The sequence below is a fragment of the Vanessa cardui genome, chromosome 5 (genome assembly GCF_905220365.1).
Source record: "Vanessa cardui chromosome 5, ilVanCard2.1, whole genome shotgun sequence".
Taxonomy (NCBI): Eukaryota; Metazoa; Arthropoda; class Insecta; order Lepidoptera; family Nymphalidae; genus Vanessa; species Vanessa cardui.
The window spans coordinates 10,885,277-10,906,611 of NC_061127.1; the positions used below are offsets into that span (position 1 = coordinate 10,885,277).

Here is a 21,335-nt window from a genome sequence, read left to right on the forward strand (position 1 = left end):
ATTTAAAGGACATGCATTATCACTATTAATGCCATATTAAAAAATATCACGATATTAATATTGACGTAATATTTTTTATTACACAAATGGGCATCTTTTGATTGTGTCATTATTTTATAAGTCCAACATCACATATTTGTTTGTGACGAAAAATACACACTAAATTTAAAGAAAGTGTTCTACACTTTCTTTAAATTTAGTGTGCTATTATAATTAAAGTCAATTCCATTGAGACTGTAACAAAATTTTGTGTCTATAACAATGGCTATTTGAAACTGTTTTTAACATGTTAGAAAAACATCTGATGTCACAGTTTCATGTACTTGTTCAAATCAATATCACATCCAAACAATACAACACATTATTTATTATTTTCTTAATCCTAACCATAAAGCTAATATGTTAGATTTAAACATCAAAATGCATTTATATAAGGTGAAGCCATACAGATTTTACATAAAGTTAAAAAGGATGCTCATAGAGATTTATAAACAATTTACAAAGTGTTGAACGGATCCAAGTATTTCTTTTAAAATAATGCGATAAAAGAAATTAGTCGTACGTTTAATATTCTTTTAATTTTCTATGGAATCCATAAATGGGTTTATAATCTATGGAACTACTATTCAAGCTTAACGGAATGTAGTAAACTATAGGAGTTACCATCTGTTGTTAACTTCAACGGCGGGCTGGGCGTGTCGAGCGCCAAACACGAATATTCCGCTTGTATATCGGCCTGTGTCAAATCTGAGCCAAGTAACAAGCCGCCGGCTCCGGACACCCAACGTGTTTCTATAACAATCGCTGACAGTTTACACTTGATGTTCTCATAAAGTAACTGAATATGTTACGAAAATAGATGACCATACTTGACAAATTCACTAATTATTGGGATAGTATAAGATTAAATATCTATTGATTTCCGTATTGATCTAAAGTACATTAACAACGTGGAAAAGGGCACTTAATGGCTAAAAATACTATACCAAAATAAAAAGAATTATACACATGTATCACGAAATTTTAATAAATTACACTTGTACAAAACAAATTTTATACATAGAAAAGGCACGTTAATATTAAATCCATAGAGTTACCTGCTCCCATATAACCGGACGATAAGGGCAGTCCATCCTGTAACCACGCGATGTCAGCCAAACCAAATTGTGGCGATACTTCACACCGAAGCACCACAGACCCTCCAACCTTCGCGGGAGTCAGCTGACGAACCAAGTGTGAGAGCACGCTGTCTTCCACTAAGACAAAATGATAGACGAAATGGTAATTCTTCATACGTTAACAACCTGTAATTTATTTTTTAAGGAGAAAATTTGGAACATGTTCCACCACGCCGGTCCAATACGGGTTGGTGGAATACACATGTGGCAGAATTTTGATGAAATTAGACATATGCAGGTTTCCTTGCGATGTATTCCTTCATAGCCGAACAGGAGATGAATTATAAACACAAGCACATAAATATTCAGTAGTACTTGCCTGGGTCTGAACCCGTAATCATCGGTTAAGATGCACGAGTTCTAACTACTAGGCCAACTCCGCTCTGTAATTCTCCATATACTACTACAGTTAATTTGATTGAGGATTGCCTACTAACTGGTAATACAACTGTAATGCAGTCGTATGTTAAAATCCTAATAGCCTAAAAATAGGTTCGGAGCTTTTACCACCAAGATGCTCCAACACGAGATAATAGAACCTTTGAATGTTTTTCACCTTACACGGGCTGATTTCCTCATGATGTTTTCCACGTGAAAATAAATTGACTGGACTTAAAACCTTGCGGGGTTTTATGTATTTGGTTAAAATTTTCTAGACATTTTCTATTTATCAATTAAAAACCTTTAGTATGTGCTTCAATGCCACATTATCAATTGTACGTTGATGGGACTATTCCATAAACTATCTAACAACTACTAACAAAGTTTTCGCTCTCATCGATGATGGATACGAAATCGAAAACGAGTATTATTTTGATAAGTAAGATAACACTGTCTTACTTAGGAAGTATTAATATACTTTGATAACGAATCTACTTTATTATAGTATAAACTTTACGTACTATTTGCGGGCATTACACCGAACAAACTTAGACATTGGCTCTGTAAGAAATATTAACCATTCCATACAACGCCAATGCGCTGGTGGCACATTTTGATGTAGCCTTGGGGTGTGACACCTTGGGAATTAAGATGTTATGTCCTTTTTGTCTATAGTTAAACTACCTCACTCAACATACCATACTCACTCACTCACAAAAATATTAACTAACAATTTGTGGAGGTATTTTTTTTTATCAATTGTGGTAGAGCGCTTCGTTTGTCTAACCTTTACGGTATAAGCTTTATTATGCGTTGAAAAATATTACTGTGACTTTTTAAATTTTATAGTGTAATTTTTTTATTGAATGTGTTTATACATTGATCAAATTATGTAGAAAAAATACATTTGATTGATAATGTTATCACTCTCTCACGATACTCTATTACGTTAAACAAAACGAATTGAAATTTTGGAATTGAGTACTAAGATTTAATTTACAAATAAAATAAATATTTCTTTGGTGTCTGATTATATGATTAAAAACGAAAACAAAGCTCAGAATTAAATTGTAATTAAAATGATACAAAATACGTTATTGTAAAATATAAATCAAGGTAATTTAAGGTAAATAGAATTTTAAATATGACTTCAAATTAAATGAATAAAAACCCATCGTTATAAGCCCATTAAAACTTTACGAAATAAAAACTAAAAGTAATATCAAGTAATTGCTTAAAAGCCAATATTTTTATACAAGATTGGGTTTTATGAAAAAAACTGTGTCTACGAAAAGGACTTTATGATAAAATTGTTTTCATTTTCAATAAAGAAAGCAACCCTTACTTACGAGAAGGTTACATTTCGTGACTGAGACAAAGTCCTTTAATCTTTAATCAAAATTTTCCAATTACATCAGAGAAATATAATTGTAACAAAAACATTTTTTGATAATATTTCTAATACCTCGTCGTAATAATGTAAATGGTTCTTTTTTATTTTTCATCTCATATCATAAAGACTTTCTTTAAATGAATTTGTTATTTTTGTCAGCTAGATTTATACTGACATTAAAATACGAAAATAATGCTGTCTGTACCTCTTCACGTCTCAATCACTGAACCAATATAGATAAATTTCTTTAGTTAGTTTGAGTCCCGCGGAAGGCATTGTCGTCATTTAAATAACAATAATTAGTCTTTATTTTCTTGATATCTGACGTAAACAGATGTCTTTTTACTTATATTTAGAGCTAGTTAATGTATTGGGTGTAGCAACCAGCCCAGTTTTTCTTGTAACTCCTTCTTCTCTATTTTCCTTCACTTGTTTCGACGACTGCTGTCACCGTTCCTCCCATCATCATCTTCATGCTTTATTTCCCTCTAAACCTCTCTCTGTTTCTGGAGTACCATTCCGTCATTTTACTAGTTCATTTATATGCTTGGGTTATCCACATATGTACTATCCGTCACATTGGTTTATGACTAAAGGTACATACGCCACTAACCGCCATGATAATTAGTATAAAACTTAAGATATTTGAGGGGGAACCTAAGATATCTAATCTAATTTATAGTATAAATGTGAAAGTAACTCAGTCTATCGGTTTGTCTGTCGTTCTTTCACGACCAAACCGCTGAAACGAATTTGATGAAATTTGGTATAAAGCACACATGAACTTCTGGGAAGAACATAGGCTTTTTGCCTAACACATGACAACCAACCTTTAGAAGGTTGAACTCGAGCGCAGCCGTGGACGACAACTAGTAATTTGTATACAGTAACTAAACATAAATAAAACAGTTATAATCGAGTAACGAATTCCCGACACTGATCTATCTCCACTCAACAAAATTTGTTGTCGCCATTTAAATTTTACCTGTTATTACAAGTGGCGACATCTTCAGCGATCTTACGTCATGTGATCGACAGATGCTAATTTCAATTAAATCTGTGCTCTAGCGGAGGAAACAATGTATAAAGAGTTTTAAGAGGTCATGATTATTCTTTTGCCTTACTTCATCGATTATTAATTCATGATAAGAAAATGTCAACGTTTTGTATATTGATTTGTAACAGTGTAATATGTATTTTAAAATAATATATCGTAAATTGACGCGAAATGTATTTTATGTAGATTAAATACACAGTGTTTAATATTGTTGCTTTTACTTTATTATTTAATATTAACTTTTCAAATTAATTGTTTCCAATATTGTTTATAATGCATTACCCAAATACCTATCACAATCCTGTGAATTGTCTTTGGTACTCTGTGGACTATAATATAATCACAACGCATTTCCCGCCAAAAAAAAAACTAATAATATTTAAACAATAAACCGTTTCACTATATCTTCATAAATATATATGTATGTACTATAATTTAATTACGATGCCGTGATACTTTTATTTTGTTTTCTTAATAAAATCTCAGATGTTTTCTTTCAGCGCTGTTTGTTAATTGAATATTTTTCATTTTCTTCTAATTAAAAGTTAATTTAAGCGTGTTATATTTAATTTCGTCGTTAGCGAATTCCGATTTTAAGCTACGCTACCATCCCAATCATTGTAAGTATGTATTAAATACGATCAAATATGTTATGTATAAATTGTTTACTTAATGTTAACATTTGCAGATGAGATTATTTAATTATTTTGTATGTTTCCGAGTGTGAGTTTTCAATAGTCAGTTTTTAATTTTTGAACTTACTTTTATTAATAGAACACATCCTAACTAATATTATAAAAATTGTTCCACAGCGGTTTGGTGGAACACACATGTGGCAGAATTTCTATGCAGATTTTCTCACGATATTTCCCTCCCTTCCCAAATTAAGCATAGGAATATTCAAAGCTTGCCTGGGATTAAAGCCGCAATCATCGTTTAAGATGCACGCGTTCAGACCACTGGGCCATCTCGGCTCATATTATATTATACAAAAAAAATATTTTTTGTTTGTTAGGCATTGATGTCGTAACTGCTCAACAGATCATCCCGAGATACATACACATTACCTTACGTAGGTATCCATAAATAATATAGGGAAACTCCTCTGCCACGCACGTAAGCCTAACCGCGGACAGAAAAAGTTCCAATGTTCGAATATTTAACAAATTGATGAGTGTACTTGTATTTTTCATACGACATTTATTTTTCTTGAACGCTGCGGCGCATGTCGACGACGGAATGCTAGCGATGTCATGCCATCGCTCTCCTAGTTTTAATATTCGCGTATATTGTTTGTAGCTTCTGTATTTTATTAGCTCTTTTGTAAATGCATAGCTAGTAAAGAAAATACTAAAATAAAATACTTGGTATGGCTTTGTGCAAGCCCGTCTGGGTAGTTACCACCCAGACATTCTACCGCCAAAACACTACTTGGTATTGTTGTGTTCCGAATTGAAGGGTGAGTGAGCCAGTGTAACTAGGTGCACAAGGGACATAACACCTTAGTTACCAAGGTGGGTGGCACATTGGCGATGAAAGGAATGGTTAATTTTCATTGTCTATGGGCGGTGGTGATAAACACTCACAAATATGACAAAAAGCCACTGAATAACTGTGTGTCTGTCGGTTCTTCTGATGTCAGTCAAATATTCTTAAACGAAATGATGGTAGTGTTTAATTTGACAATCGATAAGTTTCGATAAGCATTTAAATTGATCAAAGCAATTTGATTTGATTGATGATTCCTCCTTCACACTGGTAATACCGATAGAACTTCTCAACATAAATATTTGTTTATATGTAAAGCAATCAGAAAAATTACCGACAGCATGTGAAAAAAAAATCTGATAAGCTGTTTGCATTTTCTTATCAAACGTATTTATATCTGCGAAGTACATTCTATACTATATTGATACTATGTATGTATTGTCATTAATATATATATGTGTTAAGTGTATTTGTCATTTCTTTGTGCAAAACTAAGTCCGATCGAATGTACGTAGCGGACGCACACAAAACTTGCAAAGTTAAATAAAATTAAAATAGCCCAACAACAACAGCCTGTAAAGTTCCCACTGCTGGCCTAAAGCCTTTGAGGCGAAGGTTTGGAACATATTCCTCTGGAATACATATGTGGCAGAATTTTTTATTAAATTATACATATGCAGGTTTCCTCAAGATGTTTTCCTTCAGCGCCGAGTACGTGATGAATTATATAAACGCAAATTAAGCACATGAATATTCAGTGATGATGGCCTGGGTTTGAACCCACAATCATCGGTTAAGATACACGCGTTCTAACCACTGGGTCATCTCGGCTCAAGTAATTATTAATTCTATCTCTCGTCAGCCATGGTCGAACAAAATTTAGTATCTAATAGTACAGCAACATTATAATACTCGATTTACGTGTAATAGTTTTCGGAGAGCCAAGTTTTAATAAGATAAACTCGAAATAGAGCCTCGGAGCTCGTCGTTTAGGTAATATTGTTACCGCTGTTGAATTTTTCTTGAAAACATCCGACGAACAAAAGGAAACTTACCGTGTTCCAAACTCGCTCTAATGTCATTTTTAATCCCTTAATTAAAAGTTTCCCAGTGTAAAAACTCGGACGGCCGTGGGCTGTTTTTCATTTTATTTCATATTTCCCTCGCTGTAACGGAAAGTTAATTGGTTCAACTCGACTCGAAGTTAATTTGTTTTGCCCTCTTCCCAGTACATCTGTTTATTATACAATCTGTTGTTTATGGTGCGGTTATTATCATTGTATTTCGAGCGTTAAACTAAACATTTACATATACCCAATCCACAACGGTCTTTGTATTCGATCAAATATTTTCAAAATTAAATTAACATAATTTTGAAATCTTCGTAATTCATGTTTTCATTTACTCTTAATTTTTCGAAGAAATCGCAAAGAATATATACGAATGCTACTGAGGATATCAAAAGTAATCACGTTTTTATTTTTTCATTAAGTCGTATTGTAATATACGTGGTAGATAATCGTCTACCTCGTTTGTCAAGAAGAATAGCTAAGCAAGCTTAAAAGAAAATTAAAATAACTCTAAATCCTAAATTCAATTTCACTATCTATTGTTGGAGATCCCGAGATCAATGATTCCGAATAACTTTATATCTAGAATTACTCCGTATCCACTCGGAGTATCGAAGTTGATAGTTTCCAACCCTATTCATCAGAAAGCACGTAAACAACACCTGAACTCTTCCAGTCATGCCAGATTTGTTATCACATTGATTTAAATGGATCAGAAAGCATTTATGTTTTCGTTTTTGCTTAACAATATCGTCCTATGCAAATAGCTAGTTACTTGCGAGACTTACTTCATAGATTAAATATAATTAAATATAAACATTGTATCATATTCGAAACTATTCATTTGTGAGATTTTCCATATCACAAGTGCTGTATGCTGTTATTTGGCGGTAGAATAACTGGTGAGTGGGTGGTATCTACCCAGACGGGCTTGCACAAAGCCCTACCACCAAGAAGACTTTACTACATCGACTGCCGGAGAATTAAACCGGGACCTCGGTGTACCTATGAAAACCGGTGTACACACTACTTGACCACGGAGATCGTTAGGTCTCGCCTTGGCTGAGATTTGTGTGTAATCAAAATAATCTTCCATTGAGTAATTATATCAATATCATTACCAAGTTATAAAAGATAAAAGTAAATAAAGTAACTAAGAACACCTAATAATAAAATAGATAAATGATTTATAACTGCATCATATAACATAATTAATTTACAGCTCAATGTAGAGCATTCCAGAAATAAGATAGTCTTTTAACATGATTACTCCGAGCGGCCCGGTCTAGATAATAGGATGACAGAAACTGGATTAACAACACAAATGAAGTTATCCTGTTAATTCTGGTTAAATTTTAAACTCATAAAAAGTATAATAATGAAATTATTTAAAGTAGTTTTTTAATTTTTGAACCGAGATGGTACAGTTGTTTAAGCATGTGCAATCTTAACCGGAGTACGCAGTTAAATTCGGTTGAACATCGCTTAATTATTATGTACTTCAATTGAGTTAAACTAAAATTGTGATCATAGATGAAGAAAAACATGGTGAGGTAACCTGCATGTACAATAATTAGAGGAGGAAGGAATGTTTAGAGGTTTTTGTATGAGAAAACTAACAAATTCCCTGAATGTCAAAAGCAGCGCCACTTATCTGGTCAAAGTATGTAACCATGCAGGTGACCTCAGTACAGTCACCGTCTTATATCATATATGCCGCAGACTACAATAAAACTCAAATTGATGGCACCATTTAGACACACACACAATGATGATGATGATATTTTGAAGTCTTCCACAAGTTACTTCTCAACAGGTATCACTCACCGTTATACATATTTTACTCAACTAATAATTTTTGTTGTTGTTTGAAGATTGAGTCAGTCGATTTAATTTCGAACTATCGAGCTACTACGAGCCGAGATGGCCCAGTGGTTAGAACGCGTGCATCTTAACCGATGATTGCGGGTTCAAACCCTGGCAAGCACCGCTGTTTCATGTGCTTAATTTGTCTTTATAATTCATCTCGTGCTCAGCGGTGAAGGAAAATATCGTGAGGAAACCTGCATGTGACAAATTTCATAGAAATTCTGCCACATGTGCATTCCACCAACCCGCATTGGAACAGCGTGGTGGAATATGTTCCAAACCCTCTCCTTAATGGAAGAGGAGGTCTTATCTCAGCAGTGGGAAATGTACAGGCTTTAACTTTACTTTACTAACTTTACTGTCGCTTAGTTGGCATTGGAAATGTTTTGCATTTTAAGTTTCGGTAAATAGCCTCACTGGTTTTATAAGTGTCACCGTTGCTCTTCGAAGTCCAATAATATATTTGAAAAAAGAACATGCTGAACATATCCATAAATAAAACTGAACATAAATACCTGGTTGAAGGAGCATCGGTCTTGACAACGTAACGCCTGCACGATTTGAAGCTTTGCAGCGTAGTATTGCACTGTTGCCACCTCCCCCTGCGTCGACCAGCGACCGTCGTGCTCCTACCACCAATCGACCATCACTAAGTACGTGTCTGTGAATAAATATATCATGTTAATATTTTTTTTAAATAGAATCTATAATAATCCATAAATCAATAGATTTTTATAGTCATCAGAGATTAGCTTTCAAACGCGAGCACGAAATTTTGTATACTATTGTTAAAAATAAATTCTTGAAAAAGTATTCAGTTCAATCGATCAATCCATATATATGTATTATGTAATAATAGTAATAAATAATAAATAAATTCATCAGTCATTTGGGTTGGCATGCTGGCAAATGGGACATCTATCCATCTTCATAGGTTCCCAACCTTGGAAACCAAGATGTTACGTACTTTATACCTGTATTTACACTGGCATATCAAATTGGAAGTAAAAATATTTAAATAAATCTATTTGTCAATAAAATACAAAGAAACAAAATAATTTACATACATAAATTAAGGGGGAAGACAATTTTATTGACGTTGAACAACAAAACTTTGAACAAGCCTATCCGTGCACCAGCAACGATCGTTCCCGTAGAATGGTATTGATTACAAAGTTACCAAACCGTCGTTAAAAGTCTTGAAACGATCTTTAAGTGGTACTTCTTAATTAGCCCTTTCGTCCATTAAGTCGTAAAGTAAAGCAATGAAAACTTAAGAATATTGGTTAAATATTACCGATAGCCTTAATTATTCAGGTATACATACACGCAGCCGGGCCCAGTAGTTAGAAAGCGTGGATCTTAACCGATGATTGCCGGTTCAAACCCAGGCAAGCACCACAGAATTTTCATGAGCTTAATTTATGTTTGTCATTTATCTCGTGCTCGGCAGTGAAGGAAAACATCGTGAGAAAATCTGCACGTGACTAATTTCAAATTCTGCCACATCTTCTCCTCAAAGGGAGATTCTTCCATTGAGGAGGCCCTTAGCCCAGCTGTGGGAAATTTACAGGCCGTTGAAAATGAGCGTGTGTCTGTGTGTGAATTTAAGCACAGTTTATTATTTTCTTGAATTACATAGTACGACTAAAGTTCTGACAGCATAGTCTAGGAGTAAAATCTCAAGAGAAAAGTTAAGTCTGTACTTGTCCTTATGTGTGTTTAGTGGCGAGGTGTCCAAAGTTTACTTCAACTTTGCGAGTCAACAACGCGGTGCTAAAGCTTACGTCATTCTTGAAGTAATTCAAACTAACACGTATACGCTAAAATGATACATATTGTCATGTACTTTAGATCTATTTTCCCTTTTATAATATGTGCAGTATGTACTGTTTTGTATCCCTTTGGTATAATGATACGATGCTATCGCTGATAGACTTCACAAAGCGCTTAGATTTATCGACTAATATTAATATAACAGAACAAATTTACAAAATAAATGATGTTTAGATATGGATAAAAATTAACTCAAAATAATTTTGTCAATGGTTTTGCTTAAAAATATCGCGCTTATAAAAAATTACATATATACTTTTTTTGGCTTGATTTAGTTGCCTTAGTTATACTGGGTTTGTGCAGTTCATCTAGCTAGCTACCACCTAGTCATTAGATATTCTACGATAACGCAACAATACTTAGTATTCTTAAATGCGGTGATTTAATGTAACTATAAATTTAATTTCAGTACCCAATGTCGGTAAAGCATTAACAATGTGAGGAATGGCTAAAATTACATACAATAATGCGATAATATCTATGGACAATGGTGACCACCTACCATCAGGTAGCCTTTTTGACCGTCCTACTGTTGCAATAAGAAATCAAACATCGTAATTAAAAGCACAAAATTCGACGTATTCAAAAAAGTAAATATAACTTCAAAGAAAAAAAAAATATGTTAATTAAAAAAAATAATAAGAAAATATAACCAGTCAGGTTTATTCCCTGTTTTTTTTTTTCTTTAGTCAAGTGGTGACAGGGACACATTTTCAATTCCATAAACTGTCAGGTGAAGAAAAACGTCGAGCACGTGCCTCGGTCATTTGTCTCGGAACACGTGCCGTAAGTCAACTGTCACTATAATCGTTTATTTCATACCCAGTCTACAGTTTTATTACGAAGTAAGCTGTTCCATTTGAAAAAGGAAAATGTAAAAATATCATTCCCGACTTCCAGAATTTAAAGACAGATCCATTACAGTGAATTATCGTTTCGCTAATTATGCAACGTAAATTTAAATTTAGAGTACCATTTTTATTCATAACAGTCCAAAAATGAACAGCAAAATAACTCTCCTTTTTGATGAAAAGGAAGTTCTCACGTCTTAATTTTCATCCGAATCAATTATAAAACACTAGTAATAATTGTAGTAATAATAATATGTCTAAAATAAGTTGTATAGTAAATATTTTTTTAATAATAAACCAGCGATCTGCCCCCACTTCGCTTTGCTTTACCAAATTGTCTTAGTATTATTACAGTTATTAATTGTGTCTTGTTCACGATACTGAACTAGACATTCGTAGATAATGTCGAAATATCGAACTCCAACGGATAAAAATAAAAAATCTTTGTAAATATCCCGTAATAAATAACTGTAATAATAAAAATAACCATGTTAATTTAAAATCTTATGTACATGTATTTTATATAAAAACTTTATTCTCGAATCACTATCTATTTTAAAAACGTTACGTAGTTTTAAATAATTAAGCATACATATATAATGGGATATAGGGACAGAAAAAGCGACTTTATTTTATACTATGTAATGATATTGATATGGTCAGGACAAGCGCCACACAGTTTCCGTTTCGAATTCATTCTCCGTGGTAGGACGTCGTGCAAGCCCCGCTTGGGTAGTTTCTACCCGCTCATTGCAGACCCAAGGGACATAACTTCTTAACTCCAAAGGTATGTAGCGCATTAGCTATGTAAGGAATAGTTAATAATTCTTACAGTACTAAGTGGCTGCCAGCCATATATGAGAAAAATATTTCATATTCTAAAATAAAATACAGATGTGTCTAAACATCATTGTGTAACGATCATGTAAATGTATCAACTTGTTAATATGACTGTTGATAGTGACTAAAAAGCGCTCGAGTATTTTTTCTTTCTACTAATAGTCGCCTGCGGCTTTACTCGTGTTTGAAAGTTGGTTATCATGTATTAAGCAAAATAGTAGCCTATGTCCTTTTTTGGAGTTATATTTTGTTTCATAACAAATTTCATCAAATTCGGTTCTGCGGTTTGGTCGTGAAAGAGCAACAGACAGACAGATATACAGAGTTACTTTTACATTTATAGTATTAATATAGACCAAATGAAATGTGATTGTAATTTTTAGTTAGATTTCGGTTAATTTACATCAATTTATATTACTTTCTCTGCGTGTGAGGAGGGAAAGGACAGGTGTAAGGTGCTAGGTAACAAGGCTATATATGTATGTAGTACGTCTAAATTTAGACATAATTCTTCAATAAAATCACGTACGTTACTTCCATGCACAACGGGAACACGTCGTCGTAGAATCCGATCGGAAATCCAGCCAATTTATTAGCGGCGACCGGGAAAGTCGAATTAGTTATGCCACATATCATTCGAGACTGGGAATAGTTTGGTTAAAGTTTGCGATGAGATATCCCATATCTAACCGAAAGTATTTAATTGACTCGGATTTCCTTCGGATAATATTAAAAATTTGATTTAATTTTTTTTTTTAACTTCTGACTGACTGTTTACATATTCTGATATGATATTAATATTCAACTAAGTATTCATTTATACTATATTTATCTAAGATTCGATTATATCAATTTCAGGAAGACGTTTTTTTTTTCAAATATATTAAATAATGTTCTTTCATATTGTAAAACTTACATATTTTTTTAAATTAAACAATATTACTATTTTTGTCAAAGGAAACATTACATTGTATTCAACGCGATAGCTGAGATGGCCCAGTGGTTAGAACGCGTGTATCTTAACCGATGATTGCGGGTTTAAATATATAGCACCACTATATAGCACCACTATATTATGTATAGTGAGGAAACCTGCATGTGACTAATTTCATCGAAATTCACATGTGCATTCCACCAACCCGCTTTGGAACAGCGTTGTGGAATATGTTCCAAGCCCTCTCCTTAATGGAAGAGGAAGCCTTATCCCAGCTGTGAAATTTACAGGCTGTTACTTTACTTGACTTTATTCGCGAGTTACCTAAAACGAAAATGCATAAAATATAAAACATTATTTTAATTAAAACGGCATATAATAGTATAGTAATCATATCAGCAAAGGAATATGATTTGGATAATTGTTGAACCGATGAAAATAATGTAAAAAGTTTATCTATGCAACTTCAGGAGCAATCAATATTCAAAGTAACTAACTCTGGTGTACGTAAAGCAAGTTTTAAATTCTCTATAGGTACGAGTACGAACAACTGCGGCCACAACAAAGCAAAACTTAAATATGAAACGATAAGTAACCAAACCTTGTCCATTTTTTATTGGAACTTCGAATAAAAGTTTCTCGAAGCAAATCAACCATATAAACATAGTTTGAATATAGAAAATTCCTGTAGAAAATAATCGCAATCCAAAATATTAAACACCTCTACTTGTATAATATTTTGTTCTATAACATTTTGTTATCATTTTTAAGTGTTATTTAAAATTCTTTCTTCAATTCTGACTAATAATATACCCTGAGATTAGGACGTTCAAATAAATAAATAAAATATATTATAGTTTTAATATTTATTATAGATATTGACTCGCCAGAAATGACATATGTTTGACTAAATATGCAGTAATAACATCTAATATGTATGTATATACATGTACATACTACTTACTTTTACCGATTTACTTACGTAATTCTTTGAGGTTAAATGTTAGCAAAATTTAGTAATGAAGCAAACACCTTCCTGCAAAAGACATTTCAGTTTATTTCAAAAAATGAATCTTAGTAACAGAAATGTACTTATGAATTTAAATTATGCTCTATGCAAAATTCACTTAATATACAATGGTTTTAATTATTACTTTATAATAATCCGCAGTATATTGACATATATCTGTTACCGGCACTGATAAGTCCGGGCACTATGAATAATGGCCGGTCTGTATTCATAATGCCCGACTCAATGATGATTAATCACTTTTCCCGGCCATTATGAATAATGACATTATTAATAATGGGCGGTCGTTATTAATAATGCCTAATTAATCACGTTGCCCGTAACATATCTATATTGATACTTAGTAAAATATGTGAAAAGTTTAAACGCTTTATTGAATGTATCCTTCGACGGTTCCATTCAACTATACTGAAGTAATCTAAAGACGAGTCAATCGTTTACGTATATAATAGTTTGCGATACCAAACTTATTCAAAGATCGATTTGTACATAACGTCGGTAACTCAACAAGTTTAAAACAAATTACCATACATTATATTTGGGTTCGCTAAAATAACGTACAATAGAATTGAATTTCGTAGTTATTTAGTGAATATATAAATAAACGACTAAAGTACACAGGACATTAATCGTAGAACTACTACGGAAACGCTACGAAAGTTCTACGATATTATTTTAAATGAACCAAGTGATATCTATATAATTTTCTTTATGTATGTATGTGTATCTGTAAGAATGGTACGTTAATTAAAAATAACTCTGCATATAAATAAAAACACAATTAAAAACTTCGTATCAATTAAAAGTTAAATGTAGATTCATTCTCGAATATTACAAATAGGTTCGGTAAAATATTTTTACCCAGATTTTTATATTATGAATAAAATAAACCGGTTACCGATGTTTCGTTTTGAGATAACGTTTTTTTTCCGTTCGGAAATTGGTTGAAGTAACTGCGAGAATTGCGAATTACTCTGTATAAACATTAGGATGGCAATTATTAGTTGTAGAACATGTTCTATGTGGATTTTAACTGTACATATATTTTTTATAACATCCACTGGCTCACAGTAGTCCATACCTTTTTTACATGTCGCTTTTATAAATTTTGGCGTATTTTCTATACTAATGTTATACAGAGGAAAACTTTGTTTGTTTGTTCGTAACAGGCTCAAAAACTATTGGACCGATTTTAAAAAATCTTTCACTATTTGAAAGCTATATTATTCACGATTAACATAGGCTTAATTTTATTTCTGCAAAATTAGGGTCAGAAATCTATGTGGACGAAGTCGTGGGCAGAAGAAGAAGTAATTTATATTTTTAGTTATCATCATCAGATCTTCGCTGGACTTCAAGCATGTGCGAAACTATATTTATCAAATTAATGAGTACCTCAATCCAGGTATTGTCGTGATCACTTGGCCCTCAGTAGTGACCCAGTGAACGTCAGGTGTGGGGTGACCAGTTGCGCGACAAGCCGCATATGCACCACGTGTCGCTGGCCATAATACTCGTGACGGCGGCTCAACTACGAACTGTGGTCGCTTGTCCCCCGAACTAGCCGCCAGGCCAACTGCTAATGTGATGCCGATGACCCATTGTATCTCGTAACCTGTATAGCAAACATATTTTTAAATTTATTTAACAAATACTTCGAATAAATAATAAAGCAACAATTTAGCATATTTAAACCAAAGAGGCATTTACAAAATAAAAACATATTTTGTCCAAGTGAGCTTTTACAACCATTTTGGAATCGTAATTAAAAAAAGAGTAATTTTACAGAATGGTAATAAATATACTACCGGCTTTTTCGAATTTATAATCTACCGAGAAGAACTACTCTTAAACCAGAAAAAAATTATGATAATCAAAAATTATTGAAGGCAAATTATCGGCTAATACAAATAAACAATAATCGTAATAATATTAAGTAGTAGTAGCAAGTAATATTGATCATTGAAACAAAAACATTACTAGATGTGAACTGACAATTATTATATACTAAAAACTTCTCCAAAACACGAAGGATTTTTAATATAAGCCTTTTGTATATGGGTTTAAAGGTTTTTTCATTTAATTTATAGAAAACGGTTTATTTATTAATATCGATTTTTGACATTCAAAAAATATTTTACAAAAAATATAAATAATATTATATTTATGTAATGTAATGTATTTTTTTAGTAGTTAACTTATTTTCTACACTCTATACCGTCCTTATTCGCAATTTATTACATATTTACAATAGGCATTACTATCAAGTAACATTCTTTGCTTTGTGTAAATGTAATAAAAAAGTGAAAAAATAAGTAAAGAAATATTCCACATCCTGTTTCACGACGTCGTTTGAAGGTTATTGTGTTACAAATATACAATCTGCTAGAAATGTGAGATAAGGCTGAAAGTCAACATTGAACAAACGTCTTCATAACGTAACTTAAAACAAAACATTTATCTTGTCGATTAAAATAACTTCAAAATGGAAGCTTATTATAACTGTCAATAATTAAAATTCTGCAGACATTTTTAACTTTGCCGTTTCGTAAATTCAAATCGTTTGTAAAAAATACTTTGGTAAAAACAGCATATTATTCGATACAAGATTTTATAGATGATAAACGTGGAGCTACCTGTTGACTTCCAAGCAGGATATATTAATTTAAATAATTCTATTAACTAATATGACTTTGTATTTTTGAAATGTTGAAAAAGAGTAACTACTGAGTTTCTTGCCGGTAGAATCTACTTTTCGAACAGTTGGTAGCTTCACTTAATTGTAAAATGACGATTCAAAAGTACTTGTAAAAACCTACTTGAATAAAGTTTATTTTGATCTTCTATTTTGAGTAATTTTTTAATACATGCAAATATTTCAATTATATAAATGAACATGTTTGATTTTCAATTCAAAATAATAGTTAATCGCTGTCAAAATCGGAATACGCTCTATAGATTCACATTTTTTATGGTACCAATTAATCTATATTTCCACGATTTATTATAAAACCGAACGTGGACCATAAAATAAATCAGAGAGCGCGTCTATCGTTCAATCGTTATTTAGCACGATACGAACGCAAGCTCGACGATTATAGCAGTTGAGATTTAAAAAATCTCGTATGCTGTATAATTTAAATTCGCCAATTTACACCCTCATATAAAAGTTGTCCTACATAGTTAATTTACAAGAGAATATTTCGTTGCGTAACAAGGCTCGCGACATGAATAATAATTGCGTACATGCAAAAAGTCATTTAATAACTTGATTGTTTAAAATATAATTTACATTTACGTAACGAATTTAATAAGTAACAACGTTCTATTATAATAATAGAATTCCCGTATAATTCGTATATCAATTTTAATATGAAACAAAATGTTTGTTATTGAAATACTATAAAACTAAAAGTAGTTATAAATAGTTTAATATTTTCATTATCTATTCTAACGAGAATAACTGGCAAATTATTATTAAATTAATTTATTAAATATACAAAATCGTTTAAATAATTTTAGGCTAAATATAAGTCGGAAATCTGTAATTTTATCGATTTTTTGAGAGTTCCAATTCAAGAGTAACGCTTTCTTTGCTTTTCAAGGTACCAGAAAGTACTAACAAACTGTATTTTAAAATGATGAAAAAGAGTAACTAAGTCTCTTGCCGGTTCTTTTCGGTAGAACCTACTTTCCGAACTGGTGGTAGCTTCACTTAATTGTTAATTGACGATTCAAAAGTGCTTGTAGAAGCCCACTTGAATAAAGTATATTTTGATTTGATTTGATTCAAAACATTGCCCATTCCCAGACTTGAAGCTGATACCGCGAATGTCTTAGCCACAACAACAACAAGAACAGCCTGTAAATTCCGACTGCTGGGCTAAAGGCCTCCTCTCCCTTTAAGGAGAAGTTTTGGACCAAATTCCACCACGCTGTTCCAATGCGGGTTGGTGGAATACACATGTGGCAGAATTTCTATGAAATTTGTCACATGCAGGTTTCCTCACGATGTTTTCCTTCACCGCTGAGCACGATATGAATTATAAAGACAAATTAAGCACATGAAACAGCGGTGCTTGCCTGGGTTTGAACCCGCAATCATCGGTTAAGATGTATGCGTTCTAACCACTGGGCCATCTCGACTCTCTCTCTCTCTCGTCTTAGTAAAAACCACATTTTATTTTTTAATCGCAAGACCATGTATTTTTGCACTGGACATCAGCGATCTTATTAGCCAGTTACAGAGCAACTCTCGCTAATTAACATCAATTTTACAAAATTACAATATTAAGCTCATAAAGACAGTAATTAATTTACACGAGTTTCAACCAAATTTTAAGCCATATTTACAAACAGTAACAATCTGCGCAGAATTAATAAATACACGTTTCTCTCTCATCGATTGAACAACAATTCGATACGATCAGTGTGATCAGAACCTGGGTATATTTTTTAAAATATTATTATACTAAATACTTTCTAGATCTTCTCTTTTGAATGCTGTGTCAGAAAAAAACCCACGTGTTTTACTGCCTGTAGTACGCACATAGTTGACACACAGTAAATATTATATATTATGTATAATTCTTTTCTTTTCTTTTTATATGAAATTCAATGCATAGAACGTATAAACACCATTGGATACTACTACAAATTTGATGATGTAATATATTATTATCAGTTTTTATTCAATATCTAAACAAATAAAAAATACCTATTAAATATAAGGTATATTTAGCATAATAAAAAATATTGACGACGATACGTCCTTTATACTTAAAATATAATTCTATTCTCGCCCTTCAACGTTAAATTATTATCAGAGTGCATTGGCATGAGTGTCACTAGTGCTTAAAAGATATATTTTAGTGTGAGACTACGAAAATATTAATTTGATAATATTTATTGAGTTTATTTTATTAAAAATTAAGTAATTTACCTTTTAGTAAGTTAAAAAAATATATATTTAAATTACAAATATTGGTCTCGGAGTAAAGGTTTGCAACCTATTCTACCCTCCTACGCTGTTAAGCCGCTACAATGAGTGCTCGTAGACACATATATGCATACATATATGGCAGAATTTCATCAAACAAATACTGACGCCTCACGAAGTCTTTTCTGTCACAGTCTTGCACTAAATTTATAACAAATTTAAACCTTTTGGTGTTGCTACAATCTTCTATACTCAATAATTTTATTGAAACATGATTAAATTTCCCGCCAACTTAAAAAAACCTATTGATTTAGTTCTTAATGAGTTGGTAATATTTTGTATTTTATTAAACCGCTTTGTCTCTAGGGAAGGAAAATGTAAGTAACTTAATTAGAAAAGTAACTCAATATATCACTGACAAAAAAAAGAATTTCTGGTCACATAAAATTAACTAGACCATTCAAACGAAAGATTGACGTGAATCACAGAGGTCACCAAATCGTTTTGGTGACTTCTGATATCTTTCTTTTCACGATTGACAGAAAAACATTGACTGTTTACTTTAGGCAATTCAAGTAATGGATAATATTTCTGAGGGAAATTAAGCCGCTCTAATACCGGTTGTGGATTTCATAAGATATTACAGGTTTTCCTTGGATGTTTTCCTTCATCATAATTATTTTTGCTCTTATAAACAACATTTCAATGATTTCTAAAATTGTTTATGGAATAATGCCCTTTTACTTCCTTATTTCATTCGGTATTCCAAATAATATTTATAGTTAATGAAATATACTTTTTGTTTTAGATACCGACGATACGATTTTAGATACCGTACGTGATGACTTACAATCACAAACAAGGTACCAGTGTATTCGCAATATCCAGTAGCAGATATTTACGTTACACTAGTATTTTTCAAGGGTCAATATCTTATAAGGCTCGTTAATAGTCAAGAATTAATTTAGTCAAGAGCTATGCATAACAAGATACTGAACTGTTTTTTTTTTATACCTATAAATATTAAGTGGTGATAATATGACTTTTTTTAATAATTTCAACAGTTTATTTTAATTAAATCGATGAGTAAGAAGCTATTGAACTTAAATTGTATACAAAGTGCGCTTAATCGCTACCAGGAAAGACATTCCAATCTTAATGGGAAGCAAAGTTATCCGTACTGTGAGTTGTCAACGACAACAACATCGTGGAAAACAGGAAAATTGTATTAATTTAATCAAACCGAATTTTCCACGAGAGAAACCAATATTGAAATGTTTTGACTTTTTTAAATTATTATTTAATCAAGTATAAGTCGAAAAAAGTAGTATGTATATAAAATGTAATAATTCAGACTTAAATCTAAAACACATCGAAATATAAAGGGTTATATTTATTAACTATAGATAATCAATTGTTTTGATATGTATCACATTATTTAAAATTTGGAAATTACTTTTTCGTTTTTCAACAACAATCACCAAAAATTGATATTTTATAAAAACCTTATTTTAAAATTTTAACTACTAATGACTCTAAAAAATAGAAAAGCCTAATTAATCTAATTAAAAATTTGATTAAACAATCATCGTTCTATTTGACATAAATAATTGTTTATAAAATAATTACACTTTTTATAGCAATCCATTTTTTATTTTACGTTGAAAGAATTATATAAAAAATGATTGAGATAAGTAAACTCATTTTATGTCATAACATATATTTTTCTTTAAAAAAACGTCAAAAGAACAAAACGCTTAAAACCTTTTTAAAAAGAAAAAAAAAGAATCTCCAAAAATTTCCTAATCATAAACAAACCTTTCATTCCGCAATCACTGCACACCGAGTTCATAAACCATTGTCAAATTCACAACACAATCAAGCGAAGCTATTATCAGTCACATGTCACATCTTAAAAGTATTTTATATTATACAGAAATATAGATATCATTTATTTTAACGTTACGCGTTGTCTATCGCAAAAGTTTCTCAGTGAAGCGAAGATCCCATTATACACATGCGTTTAGTTTGGAGTTCGCGCGCGGACTGAACCGGCAGTACTGAGGACAGCCACCCTCTCTTCAGATGATAATAGCTATACTGTTACGGGGCGGCTCAATTAGATGCTATAGTCAACGTAATATTCACATTTCACAGACACATTATAGACAAAACTTACATTCATCTGAACTATGACGCTTGCTTAGCGCTGGTATTATTTGAATTATCATTCAATGCAATATTATATGTTCAATGATTTATAAGCAGATGATTTCAATTACAATGTATTAATATGCTTAATAATTATAAATGAGATATTTTACCCAATACAATGTTATATAAAAGACAAAAATTGTGGACTTGGATTTTTTTTATTTTAGGCGTGATATTTGTAAATTAAATCTTACTTTACTGGTATAATCTTTAATTAAAATGGTGAATCGAAGCAACTACTGAGTTTCTTGTCAT

The 21,335-nt window shown here is 31.9% G+C and overlaps 1 protein-coding gene across 1 annotated transcript in view; it reads right to left on the reverse strand.

Moving 5' to 3' along the window:
- Positions 1–21,039, reverse strand: part of LOC124530107 (Down syndrome cell adhesion molecule-like protein Dscam2) — a 48,489-nt gene extending 27,450 nt beyond the window's left edge. Inside the window, exons 1-5 of the mRNA XM_047104108.1 lie at positions 20,685–21,039; positions 15,323–15,542; positions 8,952–9,097; positions 1,098–1,256; positions 664–792 (exon numbers count right to left, since the gene is read on the reverse strand). Of these exons, the coding sequence (XP_046960064.1) occupies positions 664–792; positions 1,098–1,256; positions 8,952–9,097; positions 15,323–15,542; positions 20,685–20,718 (688 nt within the window). The 5' untranslated portion in view covers positions 20,719–21,039. The remainder of the gene's footprint in view (positions 1–663; positions 793–1,097; positions 1,257–8,951; positions 9,098–15,322; positions 15,543–20,684) is intronic.
- Positions 21,040–21,335: the final 296 nt, after the last annotated feature.